Source organism: Odocoileus virginianus, chromosome 3 (genome assembly GCF_023699985.2).
Source record: "Odocoileus virginianus isolate 20LAN1187 ecotype Illinois chromosome 3, Ovbor_1.2, whole genome shotgun sequence".
NCBI classification, from domain to species: Eukaryota; Metazoa; Chordata; class Mammalia; order Artiodactyla; family Cervidae; genus Odocoileus; species Odocoileus virginianus.
This window is the reverse complement of record NC_069676.1, coordinates 82,882,246-82,902,743: the sequence shown is the minus strand read 5'-3', so window position 1 is coordinate 82,902,743 and position 20,498 is coordinate 82,882,246. Positions and strand designations below refer to the sequence as shown.

General features: G+C 39.6%; 1 protein-coding gene across 16 annotated transcripts in view; it reads left to right on the top strand.

The window, feature by feature from the left end:
* MEF2C (myocyte enhancer factor 2C) overlaps positions 1–20,498 on the top strand; it is a 173,830-nt gene that overhangs the window by 140,932 nt on the left and 12,400 nt on the right. For 9 of the 16 annotated variants that reach the window (XM_020875436.2, XM_020875435.2, XM_020875442.2 and 6 more), the window contains 3 exons: positions 566–613; positions 18,037–18,209; positions 19,722–19,745. In XM_020875436.2, the coding sequence (XP_020731095.1) occupies positions 566–613; positions 18,037–18,209; positions 19,722–19,745 (245 nt within the window). The remainder of the gene's footprint in view (positions 1–565; positions 614–18,036; positions 18,210–19,721; positions 19,746–20,498) is intronic. The other 7 variants (XM_070465800.1, XM_070465793.1, XM_070465795.1 and 4 more) reach the window with 1 other exon arrangement.

Sequence of the window (20,498 nt, the reverse complement as noted above, 5' to 3'; positions counted from 1 at the left end):
TTTTATCCTGCTTTCTTAAGCTAGCAGTGAATAAACATATGTCTCTAAATTCGTGGCCAATAAAGCCTGTTTTATTGCATTAGTAAGATTCAGGTAGTAAAGGAGGTCATTCACTGTTAGAAGATTCATGAAATGACCAAAGTGCTAGGCAATTAGCATTGCACAGAATTAATTCTATAAAATATATTTACAAAAAGTTAAACATCAAATATATGGTTATTTGAGCATATAATAAACTTTACTCTTCACTTTCTAGAAAATGCCATCTTAGGAAAACTAAGTGTGAAAATACAGTAAACATTTAGAGACCATTCAAAGACTAGATTTTTTTTAAAGGTAATCTTGGGAAAAAAGATGCTGCAAAATGTCAGTGATGGAATGTATTTTTAGTGTTTGAGCACAGCATGTCACAGTAAAACAAATGTCAGCCGTCTGACCTAGGTAACACTTGACAAATTTAGGACTCTTGGGAGAATCCTAAGAATACTAAAGTTGCTAGAGGTACAGTGTGTTGTCCTGGGGGCCATTAGCCTTCCTCCTTTTGAGCTTCCTCTTTCCTCCACAGGTGGTCTGATGGGTGGAGACCTCACGTCCGGTGCAGGCACCAGTGCAGGTGAGTGGAGACCCCAGTCCTGGAGAGCGTGTCGTTGTTGAGCAGTCCTTTACTTGGTGATCTGCAGACGTAAGTCTTTTCAATAAAGTTGAGAGATCAGGGAGACTCATGCGAAAATGGCCCCAAGAATTTCTAAAGCATTTTGATGAAGCAGGAGTGATCGGATAGTAAGTCAAAGACGACTATTTATTAAGTAGACCTTTCCATAATAAAGCTTCAGCTAGTCAACAAAATCAGAATTGGGGGTTCTGATGAAATCAATTTAATCCTAGGTACCATCTCTGGGGGCTGCCAGAGCACCTTTAGCAAACCTTGCAAGTCGCATCCTTTGTAAATTATTTCACATGAAATGTGAATCAGTTTCTATACAAAGAGGTACTGAACTCCTGTATACTTCTAAAGGAGAATGCGTAAAGAAAAGGAAGGAGTGAGATTATAACCATTCAACAATACTGTTAATAAAATAAAACCATATTTGGGATTAAAATAAGTTCTTAGAGAATATAAACACAGTGTACCTCTCAAAAAAGCACATTAAATATAGTTCAGCTCTTTAAGAACTTCTTGCATTATGGCCAATTGGTCTCATAGTCACATTTCTCCAAGGTCCCATGTTAATTCATATTATTGTGATTACTGAGATGTCGATGTCATTTCCAATGCAGAGGTAAGACAGCACAATACTTTCTAATGCTAACTGCAGTTCACTATTGGCATAACAAGTAACCATGGTAATTCCTGCAGTAGCACACACTATACATTTAAAATAGTAGGAGGCAGGCATGATAACTCAGGGTTATATTTGAAATATCAAAAATTTCAAGTTTATTGAAATATCTATGGACAGCCTAATTAAAATATTTTGCCAGGTTCAACTATAATAGGCTGTTAATTATAAGAAAGAAGATTAAAAATTGGCATATAGAAACATGTTTATAAATATGTCCATTTGGGAGTAATGTTTCTTGTTTCTGATATTGGCTCTTCACTAATTCAGTAAGTAATGAAGGAAAAGTGTAAGAATAGTGGGTTAACAAACAGAATCAATGATCCTGACTTCCTATTTTATCTAGCTTTTAAGGACTAGGTAGAGTCAGATTAATGAGTAGACTGAATATACTATTTTTCTGGATATTAAAACAAAGTGCTCTTTTTCCCCCCCTCAAAAAAAAATACCTCAGGATTTGTAGCCTGAAAATTATAGACCAGAACTAGACCATTGTGTCTTGGATTCAAGTCTCTGCCAGACACTATGGCTAGAAGGGGTGGTGGGCCTGAAAACTGGGTTGTCTCAAAATCCAAGAAAAGGGTAAATAAGAGTAGTTTAGATATTATGATATTTTATCCAGTATCTTGATGCATCAGTTTGCTTGCTTGTATGAAAACAGCCAATAACAGTGACGAAAGTTAATAGAAAAAACATGTGGAGTTGGGGAACGGGTGCTCATCTTTGATGACATGGCCTCTTGTTACTGCCTAATAGCTAAAATGCTTTAGAATTCTATATTGAAAATAAGCGTTTTCAATTATGCTGTCATTGTCAATTCCCTGACAGTCCAGTAAGTTAAATGGCCCTCCAGGGACAAAGAAGACACTCAATCTTGTAAACATAAAAGTTAGCCACATATAGGCTATAGCGTCATTGAACTAAAAAAAAAAAATCTTGTAGGCTTAGCAAGTTCATTCCCCAACTTCAGGACCTCTGCCATAACTCAAGAATCTTCTACTTCAAAAATGGAAGGAAGTTAAAAAAACAACACTCAGTTGGTCCACTTTGATGATGATAAATACTGTATCTTGATGATTGTATCTTATAGTAAGGAGCATATAACAGTCAGTTTCTGTATAGTTATGAAAGAGTTACTTCCCCACTTTTTAAAAATAGAGGAAGAAGCCCTTTCTAACTCTGGTTCCACAGAACACCTGTTGCAGATGCCACTGAGTCTTGAGCTTAGCTGCTATGTCCTGCCCACAGACTCAGCCGTCTGCCCCTTCTTGCTCAAACCAGCCTGTATCAAATGTCAGAGTGAATATATTAGTGCTGATGTCAGAGAATCACATAACACCGAGGGAAACAAGGCTAGTCAGAATGTCTGCATTTTCAGAAAAGAAAACTAAAGCAAAACAGCCAAAAGATACCTTCCAAATTTTGAATATTGTCATTGAAATTCAAGGTCTCAGATAACGTTAGAAACTCTGAGGTCAAGTGGCAGGACTCTGCAGTTAAGTTAAAGTATTTTTCAGTCTGTGCATACTCAGTTGCTTCAGTCGTGTCCGACTCTGCAACCCTGTGGACTGTAGCCGGTCAGGCTCCTCTGTCCATGGGATTCTCCAGGCAAGAGTACTGGAGTGGGCTGCCGTGTCTTCCTTGAGGGATAGAACCCGCATCTTGTATGTCTCCTGCATTGGCAGATGGGTTCATTACCACTAGCCTCCACCTGGAAAACCCTTTTCAGTCCAATTGTCTTCAATATCTACTCATCTCAACTTGCAAAAAGAGTATAGTCTCACGAGGGAAGGAAGTAAATTCAGTATTTATTGTGTTTCTTTAAAACCAAGAGAACAAAGAAGTAAGCATCCTTCCCTCTCATCTTGAACATAAAGTATAGCATCTTTTGCATCCACTCACTCCCTACGCTATACCTCTCCCTCATCCCACCATCCAGTGAGTCATCAGGTCTTACCAACTTACCAAATGTCTCCAAGGTATTTCTTAAATCTACCCCCTTTCTCTCCATTCCTATCTCACTGCCCTGGTTCAGGCTCATAGCAACACTCCAGAATTATCTCCAAAGATCCCTGATTCATCTCCCGACCTCACATTGCATCCCACTCCAGACTCCCCATTAGTCTTTATCAAAGCCTTAAACTCATTGCAGGTCATCATTCAGATGCTTAAACTCCAGCAATGTCTTCCCAGCTCTTTCAGAGTTAACCATGAGCCTCTTGTCTCTATGGGCTTTCCTGGTGGCTCCGCGGTAAAGAATCTGCCTGCAATGCAGGAGACATAAAAGATTGGGGGTTCGATCCCTGGGTCGGGAAGATCCTCTGGCGGAGGGCATGGCAACCCACTCCAGTATTCTTGCCTGGAGAATCCCATTGACAGAGGGGCCTGGCAGCAACAGTCCATAGGGTCACAAAGAGTCAGACGGGACTGAAGCAACAGCATGCACGCATGCTCTTATCTCTGGCCCATCCCTACTCTCTGGTCTTCACCTTCTTTCTGCCACTGCCATCAAGAACCCCGCACTCAAGCTCTAATAATAGCAAACATCTAAATTGCTGTTACTATGTGATTTACACACAAAAAAAAAACCTTTTATTTACATAGCAGCCCTTTAATGTAGATATTCATATTATGCCCTTTCTATCGTCAGGGGACCTAAGGCACAGAGAGGTTAAGTAATGGCCCAAGGTGGAACCCAGGCAGTCTGTCTCCAGAGTGCATGTTCTTAACTGCATTGTGCTTCCACTTTCTCAACAGTGTTACAGCTTCTTGCTTTTGTGTGTGCATTCTTAGCATTACTATGAAGTGCTCCTGAGCACTGCTTGTCATCCTGCAGAATTCAGTTCAGCCGCTCAGGAAATCCTTTTCTGACTCTTCCAGAAAGAATTAGGCACCTCTCTTGCCTACATTGTTTATCTCCTCGCATTGTAATTGCATTATCTGGTCATACATCTGTCTCCTGGACACATCCCTCTGGGGGCAAACTGTCTTCTTCAGTTTGTATTCCCAGCTCAAGATACAAGAGAGAGGACCTGGCAGATATTCAGTAAATCCGTGTTAGCAGAATAAAGGAAAATTTGATCTTCTAGACATAAATTTTTTATACTGTTTATGTGGAAAAAAGAAAAAATACTTCAAAGAAGTAATTTTTTAAATACAAAAAGATATTCACAGAAATAATCTTCTGATACTGTGAGTAATGAATAGTGAATTCATTATTTGATTAAATGGCTGAGCATTATTAACCAATAAAGTTTTACAGACTTTAACTTACCTAATGGAAAACCTGGAGGGCATATATATATCAGTAAATAAAACATAGGCGGGTGCCTCTGACCATCACAAGTTTCTTCTTGAAATAATGAACATCTTATTGCTTAAGTTGAAGTCCTTTCATACATGAAGGTGAGAGGTGATAAAGAAGAAACAGGATGGGGTTGTACTCTTGATGTAAGGGAAATATGCACCAAGTTATTATAATACGTTAGTAATAGTGACATTTGTAGGTTTCAGTTGACAGTTATTCATCCACTATTTAATCCTTTACTTTCAAGAGTCAAAATTGAAAGTCATTGCTTTTAAAATTACATTTTGTCATATCTCTGTACATTAAAGCTTTTAACATGCTAATCTTAGTGCTTACAGATGATTGTAAGATCAAGTTCAGTTGAGTTTCTGTATTCATTAGGTTTAATCGTTAGCACAGCAGTGCCTTGTGTTGGATTATTCATTTTCTCATTGGTGCCCTTTGTTTTCGTGACATAGTTCCTTTTTTATTGGGTTGAAAGTACCAGTATGCTCAAGGATGTACTGTTTCCTGATTGAGATTAAAAAAGGGGGGACGGGGGGTCAAAGAGCAGAAGGAAGATCCTTTAGGAATCTCTTTGAAAAGTCAGGAGAATTGTTAGCAGTTTGACAATAAGGCAAAGGATATTTATGTATATTGGTTAATAATTTTAATTGGCATTTATTGTAAATTAGAGATAATTTTATATAAAAAGAAACAGCTGTTTCCTTATTTTGATTGTTAATTGTTTACTATTTTATGCATTTGGTTGTCAAGCATTGTCACTTCTGGAATGCTTAATTTATATCAGCTAAATACATGGAGACTTGGTAGTGGCAGTGTGCTGCTGTGGATAAACCACGGAGCAGTGGCTGAGTAAGGAGACCTGGCTTCCAGACTCTGAGAAGACTCCACTCGGCAAGACTTTGGGCCATGACTTTGGACTTCTGAACTTAGTACTCACATTAGGGATAAGACACAAAAGTCTTTAGGGTCCATTTACATGTAGTGTTTTATGATCATATAATCATAAAAGTTCACCAACATGACATTTTTGTAATTCATTTAGCATTGGAAAAAAAAAATTTAGCATACCATAAAATAGACCTAAATGAGAAGAGGAAAAGTTCATAACAATGTTTAATTATTCTATATCAATACCATTGCTTTACAACTATTTGTTTTTGAAAATACTTACCAAAATTTTCTTGGCTGAATTTCTTATCTACCAAGTAGACTGCTCTGCAGTTCTTACTCAATGATTTAAAATATCAATGTGAAGTGGTTAAAAATTCAGTTTAAAAAAATTGACTTTGACAAGTTTACCCTTTTTTTGCCTAACAAAACACAACTTCAGAATCAAAATTCAAGAAAAGGAGATTACCATTTAGTTACTCTCAAACAAAACTTTTTTGTTAGTATAAAAATATAATTTTATATTACTTTTTAAAAAATTGTTAAGCAGCCTATGGAAAAAAAGCTAAGTTAACAATTGGATTCTTTTGAAGTATTTTGTTAGTTTCAATTGTTCTGAATAAAAATTCTGAGCACATTCAGTTTTACCTTGGGAGTTCACCCAAAACATAAATAAAGATCCAACAGCATTGCTTTATTATTATCTATGCAATTCAGTAACAGTGATATTTTTAACCCAAACCAAGGTTATCTAGATTTCTTAAAAGAAAAAAATTTACTGTCCTCTAGTTGGATAACCTACAGCATGTGATAATCAGCCACTGCCAAGGAAATCAGTGTCCACTTCCCAAATACAAGACCTGGCAGGTTGTAGATAAAGTGATACCTTGACACCGTTCTGTAAAGTCCATGCTGAAGTGAGAGACGCAGGTGGAAGAGAAGACAAGTGGATGTTATAGGCTAAGTCAGGACACCATCTACTTTCAGCCCCTTTGATTTGAATTCATTCTTAAGGAGTTTGATTTCCAGAAGGAGAAACAAAATTTCAAATTGTAACTTCACCGAAGAGTGTTTGAGCAGATTTTAGAGCCTTTTGTATATCAATGATTTCTCACCTCACAAATTGGATCCTTTTTATCCCCTTTCTATTATATTTAGTAAAACAATGTGAAAATTGGTCTCTTCACTCATACCCCATTGATTTAACCTAAGAGTGTGATTAATAATAGAATTTTGGTCTTTTTAATATTGATTCAAGCAGTTAACATTTCCTCCCTAAATTATTAGTTTTATTCAACGTTTGCCTTTTTTCTCTCAGCATTTTTTTTTTTTCCTCACGTAATGTTGGTTTCTCTCTTTCTCATTTTTGGCATCACCATAAGATTTTATTTGGAGATAATACAGAAGCTCTTCTCAAAATCATTAGTGATATGAAACTGCATCAATAGACAGCAGATCCTGACGGAGGGATGTGGTTAAAAAACCCCTCTTGGAAATCAATGTTTTACCTACCGGGGACTTTTTGGGGCTTCAAGACTTTCGGCCAAGTGTATAATGTGCTGTTTTTAGACAAACCTTTGCCAGTCTTAAATTTTAGTTAGGCTTATATCGTACGTTTCACTTGAATTTAAGTTTTAAGTGTACAGGCATGAAACAGGCTCATATTTGAAAGATCAAGTATATTCCTTTAGTTTATGTGAAAGGAGACTCAGGGGCTTCCCTCGTGGCTCAGCAGTAAGGAGTCTGCCTGTGATGCAGGGGACCCAGCTTCGATCCCTGGATCAGGAGGATCCCTTGAAGAAGGGAATGGCAATCCACTCCAGTATTCTTTCCTGGAGAATCCCAGAGACGGAGGAGCCTGGCGGACTATAGTCCATAGAGTGCAAAAAGTCGTACATGAATGAAGCATCTGAGCCGCACGCAAAGGAAACTGTATTGGACCAAAGCCTTGGCTAAATAGGTTCAGTTTGTCGTCTACAGATGTGTTCACAGGGTGCTAAGTGCTCACTCAGTTCATTCATTATTGCTCCATTTCAGCCATATTCACTGGACATAATATCTGCTTGGTAACTGTGCCTTCCTGTCACAATTTTTTGACCTTAGACTCCACTTACAATCTCTAGTTACGACAAAGAACTAATTTGTTGTATTTGTACTGTAAGAGGGGAAAAAAGATCCCTACTATATTAGGTTATGATGATATAAATATTATATTATCAGTCACTTCCTACTCTTTGTGATCCCATGGACTGTAGCCCACCAGGCTCCTCTGTGGGATTTCCCAGGCAAGAATACTGGAATGGGTTGCCATTTCCTCCTCCAGGGGATCTTCCTGACCCAGGGATCAATCAAACCCAAGTCTCCTGGGTCTCAGGCATTGGCAGGCAGATTCTTTACCAGTGAGCCACCTGGGCAGCCCATGGTAATAATAGTAAATCTAAATCTGTGGTCAATTTACCTATTCAAACATGATAACATTAATTTACATAACAATCATGAAAAGGAAACCTTTGGTATTAAGCAGCTTGGAGAAAACTGTAAAATCATGGAGCAAAAGTTTTGCTCATGCAGTAATTTGGGAAAAAAACTTTAGAAGCTGATATTCAGAATAATAAAATAACCAAGAAAAATACATGATGTTCGAGTTACTTTATGGAAGACGTTGTCCTTGGAAGGTCTGTGAATCCCCATGTTGCAGGATTGTGGTGAAAATTAAATGAGATCATCAATACAAGGCAGCATTGAGCACACTTTCTGCCCTAGAGTAAGTGCTTGTTAAAAAATGTTGGCTCTTGTTAGTATTAGAATTATCTATATTCTTGACTTCCTAAGCAAAAAAGAAAGCTTGGTTTAATCTAGTCCCAGTAATATTTATGAAATGTGCAGGGTGTGAGTAGTATTCTACCCGGCTTCACCAAGACAGATGCCTGCCACATCCCCTACCCTAGACGCTGGGAGTAGAGAGGAGATATTAAATAAATCCCAGACAGAAAGGGAGCGCAGTGCAGCGCAGGGCAACACGTTTGGTTCGAACATTATCATCTTCTGATGTATTTGCAGCAGTTGTGTAAATGTTAAAACCACAAGTAATTATTCTTTCTCTTCTGTCACGTTCTCTCTAATTTGAACTGTCTCAATATTTTTGTTTAGAAAAATGAGTGAAAGAATGAGCAATTGTGTCAATAATGAAGACACCCCCTCATTTTTTAGCAAAGAGACAGCCCCCAAATCGCAAGAAGTGAACAATTAAGTGAGTCATAAATCTATCTATCATTCATTGTTAAGTGGAACTTTTTTTTTTAAGATAGCAAGGTTCCATCTCATTTTTATGGTGCAGTGAAAAACTATCCCTTCAGTAAGACAGTCCTCAGAACAGAATGATATTTTGTGTGTCTTTGTGCCCTGGAAACATCAGATTGTCAAATTTTTTTCTTGTTTGCAAATGGAGCCTTTATTTCAAGAGAAGGGAAGATTCATGGATACATTCTAAATCTGAAACATCTGGCTTTGCTAATAATGTAGTGGAAGCAGCTTGTGCTTTGGATTCAAATCAAAGCTCTCCCACTTACTGACAAGTCTTAGAAACTCCCGGAACCTCAGTTTCCTCATCTGTCAAAAATCAGGACAATAATGCCTGACCCCCATGACTCTCAGGAGAAAGAGGAGAGTGGTCTGCCAACACAAACCTGCTTTATAACACCGACTCCAGTCGTTGGAAGAATAACTTAGTGCCCAGTAAAATTTCTTTACTTCTGCCTCACAATCCAGAGGCCATTGTATGTGCTGTATGTTTAAAGTTCTAGTTGACAGATAGACTGTTAATTTCTCAAAGGATTCTAAACAGAGCCAAGAAACATCCAGGACGAGTAGTCAATAGGAAATTCATGAAGGTCTGGTTCATCATCAGGGTGACCTAGTCAAGCTGAAGAGACTAGTCTCTTTTTAGAACGTCTGCTGCCCTCCAACTGGTACAACCAAGAATAGTCTTGGCTTGGGTGTATTCTTGGGGTATTTTTCTAAGAATACACCACAAAAGGCACTGAGGTTTCACAGGAGTTTCTTCTCAGTCTGACATTATGCGTGATTATATTGTTTCCCTGAGAAACCCCCAGATAGAGTGGAGACTTGATTTTTACTTTTAAGAATCCATAATCAGGAGTCTTTAGCTGGATAAGAATCAGAAATCTGATTTGCCCCCATTCTGCAGTAGGCATATTGAAGTTTTCATCACTCCCAGATTTCTGACCTCTAAATGTTTTGTGGTTGCCTTTTCCCTTAGAGCCATCCCATGAAAAAGATCTCCTTTCCCCTCTAAAAAAAAAAGAAAAAAACCTGATTGTGATTTACAACAGCTGGATAACTTATAGTTGCTGTTGCTTTTAACAATGTTTCAAGCATTCAGGGCAAAGTGAATGTAAGACTGAAGACTAGAAGGTCATAATTTTTTCCACTAAAAACTATTTTAGGTGTGTTGCTTGCAGTAGCGCAGTGGGTTATATGAGCCAGTTTACTGTTTACAATTAAAATTACATGAAAAGACGTAGGTTTATTTGCGACACAGAACAATGTCCTAGCACTGGAAACTAACTTAAAACTTTGTAAAGGTCAAATGTAAAATTAATTGATAGTAGTGAACATTATTGGGCTTCCCGGATAGCTCACTTGGTAAAGAATCTGCCTGCAGTGCAGGAGACCCCAGTTTGATTCCTGGGTCAGGAAGATCTGCTGGAGAAGGGATAGGCTACCCACTCCAGTATTCCTGACTTTCCTTGTGGCTCAGCTGGTAAAGAATTCGCCTGCAATGCGGGAGACCTGTGTTCGACCCTTGGGTTGAAAAGATCCCCTGAAGAAGGGAAGGGCTACCCACTGCAGTATTCTGGCCTGGAGAATTCCACAGACTGTATAGTACATGGGGTCACAAAGAGTCAGACACGACTGAGTAACTTTCACTTCACTTCAGTGAACATTATTATATATGTAACATCTTCAGTTTTACAAGATTGTATGCCAGAAATGTTTTCAGAATTGTTCTGTTGAAAGAAAAAAAAAATCCTAAGTGGGAAAAACATTTGGCTGAAGTAAAAACAGAAAATCAATACATCAGAGGTTTAGCTCTGTGTTCAACTTAATGTTTTCCTGTGGCAGTTTGCTCCAAATTCCCAAAAATAAAATACCATTAACAAAGTACTAAACAAAGTAATTTCTATAACCTCTATATTAGAAATTCTTTTTCAGATACCTAATAGTGGATACTCTAAGATACTGGGCATTTTCCTATCATGTTGTGTGGTTTTGATGAAGCTGGTCTCTTAAATAGATGGTCGGTAGGTAAACATCTTTACCCTCTATTACAGGGGAGAAGATTATTGACTAAAATATTTCAGAATCTACCTTTAAAAGCATACTTAATCATCCGCTCAAAATAGCACACTCAAAGTTAAACAGCTTCTCTGGCATTTAGTAGCTAAACCCAATATTTCCTATTTGTAAATATTTATTTATCCAGAAGGAGACTAGAAATATGGTTTGGAATGTTGCCCCTTAGGTAAGTCCAGTGTCTTTTGAACCAGAATTGCTATTTTTGACGCCCAAATTGACCATGTTCCACATCACCCCTGACTTAGGAGGCCCCTTTTTTAAAAATATTTATTTTATTTTGACTCTGCCGGGTCTTCGTTGTGGCCTGTGGGATCTTTGTTTCAGCAGGCAAACTCTTGGTTCCAGCATGTGGGATCTAGTTCTCCAACCAGGGATTGAACCCGGGCCCCCTGCGTGGGGAGCATGGCGTGTTAACCTCTGGCCCAGCAGGAAGATCCCTTAGCGGGTGCCCCCCTTTGAGTCTCATGCCCCTGGTCTCCCACTTTTGTTTCCTCTCTTTCTTTGTGTTCATGGAATTTTAGGATGAGATTGGATAGAGAAGAGTTTTAATAGTCTCAAAGTATGCCCCGGTTCCAAGGAGCAGGTCTATGTTGTGCTTCAGAGCGTGGGCTCTGTACATACTGCTGGGTTCAAACCATGGCTCATCCAGTTGATAGCTGTTTGCCGTTGGGCAAGTTATGGGATCTTTCTGTTCTTTCAGCTTTCTAATATGTAACCCAAGGATACTCTTAGCACCTCACAGGGTTGTTGTTGTGAGGATGAACGGTGCTTTATATCCGTGTGTAATAGCCAACACACTGCATAGGCGCATGTATGTTCTGGGTACATAATGTGGATGGTTGATGTTCGTGCTCCATTCATATGATAGAAAATGCTTGCCGTTGTTAATATTGCATGGTCGTGTTGGTGCTGGCTGCCTTGGGAGAGTACGTGGGAGTCTCTGATTCAGATGACTTTTATGCTTCTCTCACACTAATGAAATCATTGCTTAGCGTGTGAAAAACCAGGGTGCAGTATAGTTGAAGAAAGCCTAATGGAGACCTCATGACGAGGAACTGCATTTATCTGCTTAATCCTCCTTTGTCCTCATCGCCCATCTGCCTTGTAAATCTTCCCAAGGCTGCCGCTTCATTCAGACCTCATTCCTCATGTGCTCCCTGGCAGATGTGTCCTAACTAGCTCTCTCACAACAGTCTCACCCTTTAATGCCTCCTTTCTGCTGCCACTCCTGCTCTTTACTCGACACACAGCTAACGATGCCACTTCCTACTCACAAACAACTTTGGCTGTTCTTTATCTATGGTATAAAGTTTAGTAAAAGTTTAGTATCAAGTCTCCAGTATTAAAGTTAACATGACCCAAGAGGCTTGTGTTAGCCAAGCCTAGTTTCCCATCTTCTGAAAACTGCATCCCCTGAAATGCCCTATATTTCGCTTTCACAGGAATCCTCATCCTTCTCAAACACAGTCATGACTCTGAGCTCTATCATGAATTCCCTCTCTCCAGGAAGCCTCTCTCTGAACCATCTAGTAAAATCCAGTGCACTCTTAATTGCCACCCTTCTACCATTCTTTTTCCTAGGAAAGCATGCAGCCCATCTTTTGGTAGAAAGTTCTGTGTGAGTAAATTGTCATTGAAATTCATCTTGATATAGAGACAACCCATGGCAGTAGGCACTTGTCAGTGTGGAAGAAAAGATCCAGCACCTCCGAGTTTTCTTCTTCATTGGGGGAAGTTCTACTTTATTTGTTTCTGCTGCTTACATTTAGCTAAGGTAATGTGCTAGGAAATGATTAACAGGTGCAGCAGATGAAAAAAGAAGCTTCAATTAGCTCTCTATTAACAAATTTAGTAGGTGGGCACTTGCATGATTTTCTGATTTTTATATTATGTGGTTGATAAGCAGTTTGTCTCAGCAGTGTACTTGGTCATCACCTTGATGTTTGAAATTACCAAGTTACACGTTACATTTTCAGTTCTTATCCCGTGTTCCCTCATAACTTGACTTGTAGTGCCATTTCTGAATAATTTTCATTTTTCCAGCATAATCTGTCTATGTGTTTTGTGAGCATTTGAAACACGTAATAGATGAGTGCTCTGTGTCGTATTAGCCTCTAATTACACAGGATTTGGGAGGAGAGTGAGTTCAGGGTGGACTGAGGTTGTCTGAAAGGTACCATGAGAGCCCTGGGCCTTAGCTGACCCTTAAAAATGAATTTTGAGTTAAACAGGAAGTCAAACATTGCCAGTTACTGACCTGCTAGAGCAAAGACTCAGATGTGTTCAGAGGATGGTGAACTTGGCCGTGGCCATTGGAAGTTAGGTTAGATACACACAGAACAGGTCAAGCTGTGTCCACCTCTGAGAGCCAAGTCGGGGCGCTGACCCGCTAGAGTGAAGTATGATCTGAAAAAGGAACATGAGAGAAGCAGCACTGGAGAAAGATTTTTTATGAAGAACACCTTGGGCGTGTACGTTAACTTTATCATCACACATGTGCACGGAAGTTTGCATACAGCTTCAAGGAGCAAGCTCCCTGCAGCCCATCATTGTAAGGCCTGCTGGAAGACCCTGCAACCAGAGACCAGGAACCCAAACAGCAGGTTATGGAAAGACCTCGTCAGATGGACGCGAAAGCTTAATGTAGGATGGTGGCAGTGAAAATGGACAGAGGCCTTTTTGAAGAAAAATTGACAAGATCTGGATAGGGAGTTGAAAGAGGGAGCGGGGAATAGTCAAAGATGATGACTTGAGAGACTACAGAAAAGATAGTGCCCATGAAAAAAATTAACCTTGGTCCATGAGGACTAGTTTCTGTTTTGTTCTTATTAGTTTTATATGCTTATACTTACAATATAAAGTCTAGGAGGAAAAAAATGAAGTGAAAAGACTCACGATGTCTAAACATCCAAATAGGAGAAAGTTTCAGAACTTCGGGCTCAAAGAGAGTCCCACATTCAGTTGAGCTCTGTGAAACAAGGCAAAGTGTCCTCCTCACAACATCATAAGCCAGAAATATGTTCTTTGAATTTACAACTTCTTAAAATAGGAGTCAATTAAAAAAAAAAAAAGTACAGCAAGTGTTTTCAAGTTAACTGGAGAGAAAAAAAATTTTTTTCTGCTAACACCACATTTGAAGTTCTGTATATTTACACTAGTTTTAATATGAGTGTTTAGAAATTTGTAACCCAGCGAGGTGCATTCTATTTTCTTTGATACAGATTATATCGTGAATGCTCAAATTGTTTTATGTGAAACAGTATTTTTCATCAAATGAAACTATAAAACAGGCAAACTCCAAAGTTGGTCTGCTCTTCATTTTCTTATAATCTGTAATCAGGAAATCCATTCACTCATGCTTTATAATTTTTGTGCTTTTAAGTGGTCAGGGGAATGTGACATCTGCATGCAGCCCCATCCAAATTGATCATCGTCCCAGGCAGAGAGAGGGTAATTTTAAAACGTAGCATGAAGAGAGGTGGAATCTCTATCTCAGAAGTTTATTGAAGGGTAGCGTTTCCCACCTCCCGACCCTGACTTTGAAAGAGACCGTTCTGTTGGGTGAATTTATCTTAAGGTACGACAGCAGCCTCAACAGAAGGCCACAGCGCCCGGAGTGAGGAGGAGGCCACAGTTTCCGAGCCGGTTTAAATGCAGGCTCTTCTTAGCAGTAAACCACACGAATGTATTCATCATTGATTTTCAAATGATAGGTTTCTATATCACTGGTTTAGGATCCACAGCCTCGCATTCCTGAATCTATATTATGCCAAAAGAATAACAACTTGGTGGCTGGAAACAGAAATGGTTATTATATGGCTCCAAAATGCTAGCTGGCACAATATGCTAAAAACAGCAGAAATTCACCGGTAAAAGGCAGAATTTATTTGTTCTCAAAAATAACTTTTATGCTCTAAAAATATGAATTTAAGAAGTGTCATCGTGGTTCAAAATATTTTACCTTCACTATGTAAACACCTTAAAATATGTGACTAATCTTCTAAAATGGCATAATTTCCGAACAAGAGGAAATATTCCAAGAGGAAAAATAGAATGCTTTTCAAACCTTTTTTTTTTAAATTTTAAAGCATTTATTAGGTGAAAACCTAAAATATATGTTTGCTTTTTATCTCCCCCCTGCTCCCCGCCTATTGCTGCCCCAAGTCATTGTTTAAAATATAGGCAAAAAGCTTTGTTGGAATTTCTCAGAATTCACTCTAGAAAAAAAATTTTTTTTTTTAATAAAAAAAAGCTTTTCTCAGAGCCTTCGTGCAGCATTTCCATTTTCGCACACTGGCCCAGTGCTCGTCATATCACAGGACAACACATTTCATAAAGCGGTTTTACTTCCTTTTAGCAAAATAACTCCTCCATGCAAACCAGTATCGGCATCTACCAAGCCCGGGTTTTAGTTTCTTCTGATCTGTTCAAGCTTCATTGCACTGCTTAACTGACTTTTTTTTTCCCCCTTTCTTTTGAAATTACCCAGCTAATTTTCCATTTGATTGTTTATTTAAACCAGATCTCACACAGGCTTAATAGATAAGTGACATAGGCATTCAGTGTATCTGTCAGCCTGAGCTTCGGCTGACAGGAAAGGAGAGTGCAAACTTTGTCTCGGTTTTCTCACTCCGTTTTTATCCCATGGAATCTATTAATTAAAACGAAAGCCCTAGCATAGTCACAATAATGATTCAGCAAGACACATTAAATATAAAAGTCCTCTAAGCATTCTGTTTTATCAAGCGTCTTTCTACGTGAACATACCCTTTGTATTTCCCCTAGCCAAAAAAGGTAAATGTGTTTGTTTCTTGTAATCACTTTTGCCACAGAAAACTGTCCAAATTAACTGTGCAAATTTCTTCTGGGCTTTTGACATCTTTAGTTGGCTTTAGAGAATATAGCTAATTTTCTTGAAGTTTTATTACAGAAGAGCATCTTATATACAAACTCAACCAACATTTCTTAAGCAGCTACTTGGTACTTGATACATTTTTCCAGGAGGGGTTGTTTGTTTTATTTTGTGGGTTTTTTTCCTCCAGTAAGGTGGAGAATGTTATGCATAACCCAATTGACAGATTTAATCTTGTAGTTATTTGTTATACATTCAGCCTGTTTATTCATGCATAAAATAAGACAAGCAAAATGAAAGGGATATGAAGAACCAGTATGCTGTAAACATTAGTAAATTTGTGTGTGTGCATGGTCAGTCATGTCCGACACTTTGCAACCCCATGGACTGTAGCCTGCCAGGCTCCTCTGTCCGTGGGATTTCCCAAGCAAGAATACTGGAGTGGGGTGCCATGCCCTCCTCCACGGGATCTTCCTGACCCAGGGGTCGAAACCACCTCTCCTGCATCTCCTGCATTGGCGGGCAGATTCTTTACCACTGCACTACTTGGGAAGCCAAAACAGTGTACCTCAAATAGATTTTAATTCAAAAGATGTACCCAAATATATCTCCTGAAATATACCGGGGCTTTGCCTTCCTAATTCCTCACCATCGCTCGGGTCATCATAGAAATTTCCAGACTGGATCACACTGTCAGGCCTTCCTAAAATATCCCAATGCCAGTAAGCCTCTCTGTCCCCTCAAAGGCCTATGTTCCCTCTGCAGCCTTCAGGGCTCTGCATTTCCACCGTTTAAAACCAAGACACGTTAGCCTGGAATTCACAGGCTGACCTCCAGTGGGCACCACAGCCCAGCCCTCCATATTCCTTCAGAATCTTTGCCTCTTCTCTCGTGGGTTCCCTTCTCACCAGAATCCTCACAGAGTCTCTGGCCGTCCTCTGTAAATCGCCACCGTGGCCCTTTCCTAGTGCCCAGTCACAAGACCAGAGATCTTTCTGTCTCCTCTGTTTTTTCAGGACCCACATCAGTTCTTGCCTCTTCCATGAATCTCGTTCAGATAATGTCTTCCTTGCCGGAACCCAGTAGCCCTTAATCTGGATTCCTCTGTGGCACCTCACCCCAGGCTGCCGGGTCTCACACACGGCCATATCGGATTGCCACAAAGGACTGCTCGGGCCTTGGAGGACCGGGGCCTTGTCTCTGCCGCCCCACCGAATAGGACACAGCTATCATTCGTCCTGGGGTCACAGATGTCTCCTTTAGAGAGCTCCAGAAAACAGCCGTCTGGGTTTCCAGTAAGGGTTGTTGAATTGGCCTAGGTGGTTTCTCCGAGTCTCCAGTCAGAGACGCTGGAGGAAACCAGCAGGGACTTCCGGTTCAGCTCAGGTTGCGTCTCTGCACCTCTGCCGGCCACGGGCCGGTGTGTTTTGAGTTCTGAGAAAGGGACACCTTCACAGAGCCGTTTGCCTGCTAATGGGAGGGGGAAGACTAAACATCAGAGACCCAAGAGAAACCTTTCAGGACGGTTCCCACTCGGCTACTCCTGGGCCCTGGGCATCAGCCCTTTAGCGGAGGCCTCACCCCCTCCTTTCAGCTCCTGAGGGGGAGTCCTGCTTTCTGAAGTTCTCCGTGAGCAAGAGAACAGGGCTTCAGATGCGCCCACTGAGCCTCGTGAGGGAAGCAGACCAGAGAGAAAAAAGCCATAGGGAGAAATCGCGCAGAGAAAAGGGGAACTGAAGAGCAAAGCGTGTGAGAGGCTGCTTTGCGCCCCGCATGTCCTAGAAATTATAGCCTCGCTGGCGTGTCCTTTCTTCACTTAAGGACACACAGACACAAAATAAAACCCAGATCGTTGAACCGAAAGAGTGAGTCATGCCAGCCAGGCCTCCGCTGAGCTAGTCAATTAAAGTTCAAGACCAATTCGGTGCTTTTCTTAGGCCCTGAAAGACTGTCTGACTTTCATCCCAACTTTTTTCTAATAGAAAAAAATAAATAAATAAAAGTATATGCTGACTTTCGGACAAGTTGATGTCTCTTAGGTTTCTTCTCATTAGGAGTTTTTAATCTTCCTTCAGCGGCATATTAAAGAACTGATTGGGTTACTCCTGAGGAGGTTGTCAGTCATCCTGTGACTTGCCATGTACATTATTGTCTCACCCTGTTAATCCTTTCTTCATCATCTCATGTAGTGTATGCTCTAGAAGCATTTTTTGAGTCCAGATTTTTTTTTTTTCCTGAGTGCTCTCACTGTTTTCTGTTAACAGGGAATGGGTATGGCAATCCCCGAAACTCACCAGGTCTGCTGGTCTCACCTGGTAACTTGAACAAGAATATGCAAGCAAAGTCTCCTCCCCCCATGAATTTAGGGATGAATAACCGTAAACCAGACCTCCGAGTTCTTATTCCACCAGGCAGCAAGAATACGATGCCATCAGTGGTAATGTGAAATTCCATTTTAAATAAATGTTGATAATGTTTTGTATATGTTTTGCTGTTTTTGTATTTGTCTGACTTTATGAGTTACTTGCATGTTCCCAGCTAATCAACATGTCAGTACTGTTGCTGCAGCCCTGTTTGGATTTAGCTATTATTTCTGGTAACTGGTTTGCGTTTCCCTTTTCCATGGGAAAAAAAAAAAAAGAAAAAAAGAACCAACATCTAATAAACTCCATTATAGGGCTGGTGTTCTGGAGCAAAAAAAAAAAAACATTTCCTTTTAAGGCCCCCAATTTATAATTAGAAAAAAATCATTACCTAGTATTCTGCTTATGGGATGTATGATTTGACCAATGGTAGAACCAAACTCACGGAGTGAGGTATTTCATAAGATTTTTACAGGATTGAACTAAATAAGTATGCTCTTAAGGTGCTGACAGTGAAAAATCTTTTTCATAATTTCTAAATGAACTCTCTCCCGTTAATTGGCATTTCTTCTCTTAGGTATATTGCAGTGATAATGTTTAACACATCACATGCCTGTGCACTGCCTCAGTTCTCCTTTCCAAATATGTGTTTAATGCCAGTAATTACCTATCAAAAACAAATTGTCTAAAATTCTAGGCAATTGAGAACAAAGGTTATATTTTCCATCAAAAAAAAAGTTGTGGCACTTATAAGAATAAATACAAAATATAAATAATATCCCTGGAAGCTATCATTTTTCCTTCTCCTGGGTCTGAATGACTAAGGTGAAGATAATCCTGTGGGCCCAAATTGAACAACAAAGACTTACATCCATGTTCTCCAAATTAGCTTTGCTTAAGAGCGAGAGAACATTTAAAACCAGGATTCAGTAGACAAATTTAGATCATTCTGCAAACACAATTTTTTTTCTTTCTCTGCTCTGTGGCAAGCTTCAGGGTAAAATGGTCCTGCAAGCTGATTAGTTTATTATGGCACAGTGCAGATTAATTTTGAATATCAACCCCCCCAAAATTAACATAATATGCAACATTCCCTTTGGAAAAGGCTGGGTCTAATAAATAAAACCTCCCACAGGGCTATCACCAAGCAGTTTGGGCCACGCATGGCAAGCTGTCTCTATCATCAGATTGATTTCAAGTCCCTTAAAACTGATGCTTTCCCAGGGATTCCATGAGCTGTTGGTCAGGTCTGTCAGTGTTAGCCAGGTGCAGTTTCCCCCTTCCTCCACAAGTGCACTTTCAAAGTACCATCTTTTTTTTTTCTCAAAATGTGGTGGTGAAATAATGAAGGTTGAAACCCTGACCTGTGCTGAAAACTGGATAGATTGTCTTCACGTTGGAGACAAACCGCTCATTAAAGGAAACAAAGAATATCTTTGTCAGGAGTTGTCTTTAGAGTCTGAGTTTTAAAGCTGTTTAAACTGTCGTGCCTGTCAGAGGATGCTTTTCCTTTTGTTGAAAAGATTTTGCCCAAGTATAAATATTTACAGACACTAATTAATAAAACTCCTTCCCCATGCTGTCAGTCTGAGGATGTCGACCTGCTCTTGGTAAGTGGTGAGGGCACGTCCCTTCAGTGCCACGTGCGAGGAAAAACCCAAAGCCGCCGTTAGGTGGAGAGGTGGCAGCAGTAACATGGAGAGATTTGGGGAGTTAGTGTGTGTCAACATTGATTGTTTAGAAATAATTTCAAGTATCACTTACAGGTGAAATACCAGGTTATCTGTTTTTCTGTTTGACCCTCTTGTAAGTGAAGGCCCATGTGTTCCATGTATTTTTGGACTTAATTTATAGTACAGTTGTAACAAACAAATGTCCTCAGTTATTTAAAGCCACAAAGATAACTTATTTTTCTAAGAATTAAATTCTCATGATATTTAAGTGTATATGAATTTTTAATCTCCTTGCTCTAAGGAATAAATATACACGTTAGCTGTTTTGCCATCTAGTTTGAGGGAAGTTTTAGAAGAACCTGGAAAAAAAAGTGGTCAGAGCACCACCTGCTGGTCAAAACGTAGCATGAGCCCTCTACCCATCTGCTCTGCTATATATACAACTGAGCACAAAAACCACCATGGTTGATTTTAATTTTTTTTTTCAATTTGCATTTGAATAAAAACTGAAACAATGGAAGTACAGTATACATATTTCATCAGTTTTCAACATAGTCTGTTTTTACCCATAATAAAGCTGTGGTACTTGTTACTAGTTCAGTTGCCTAGGAGATACTGATGTAATGGGTTACTATGGCAACAGCTGGTCTCTTGAAGGATTGTAAATGATAGGGTTGGCAGAGTTCATAG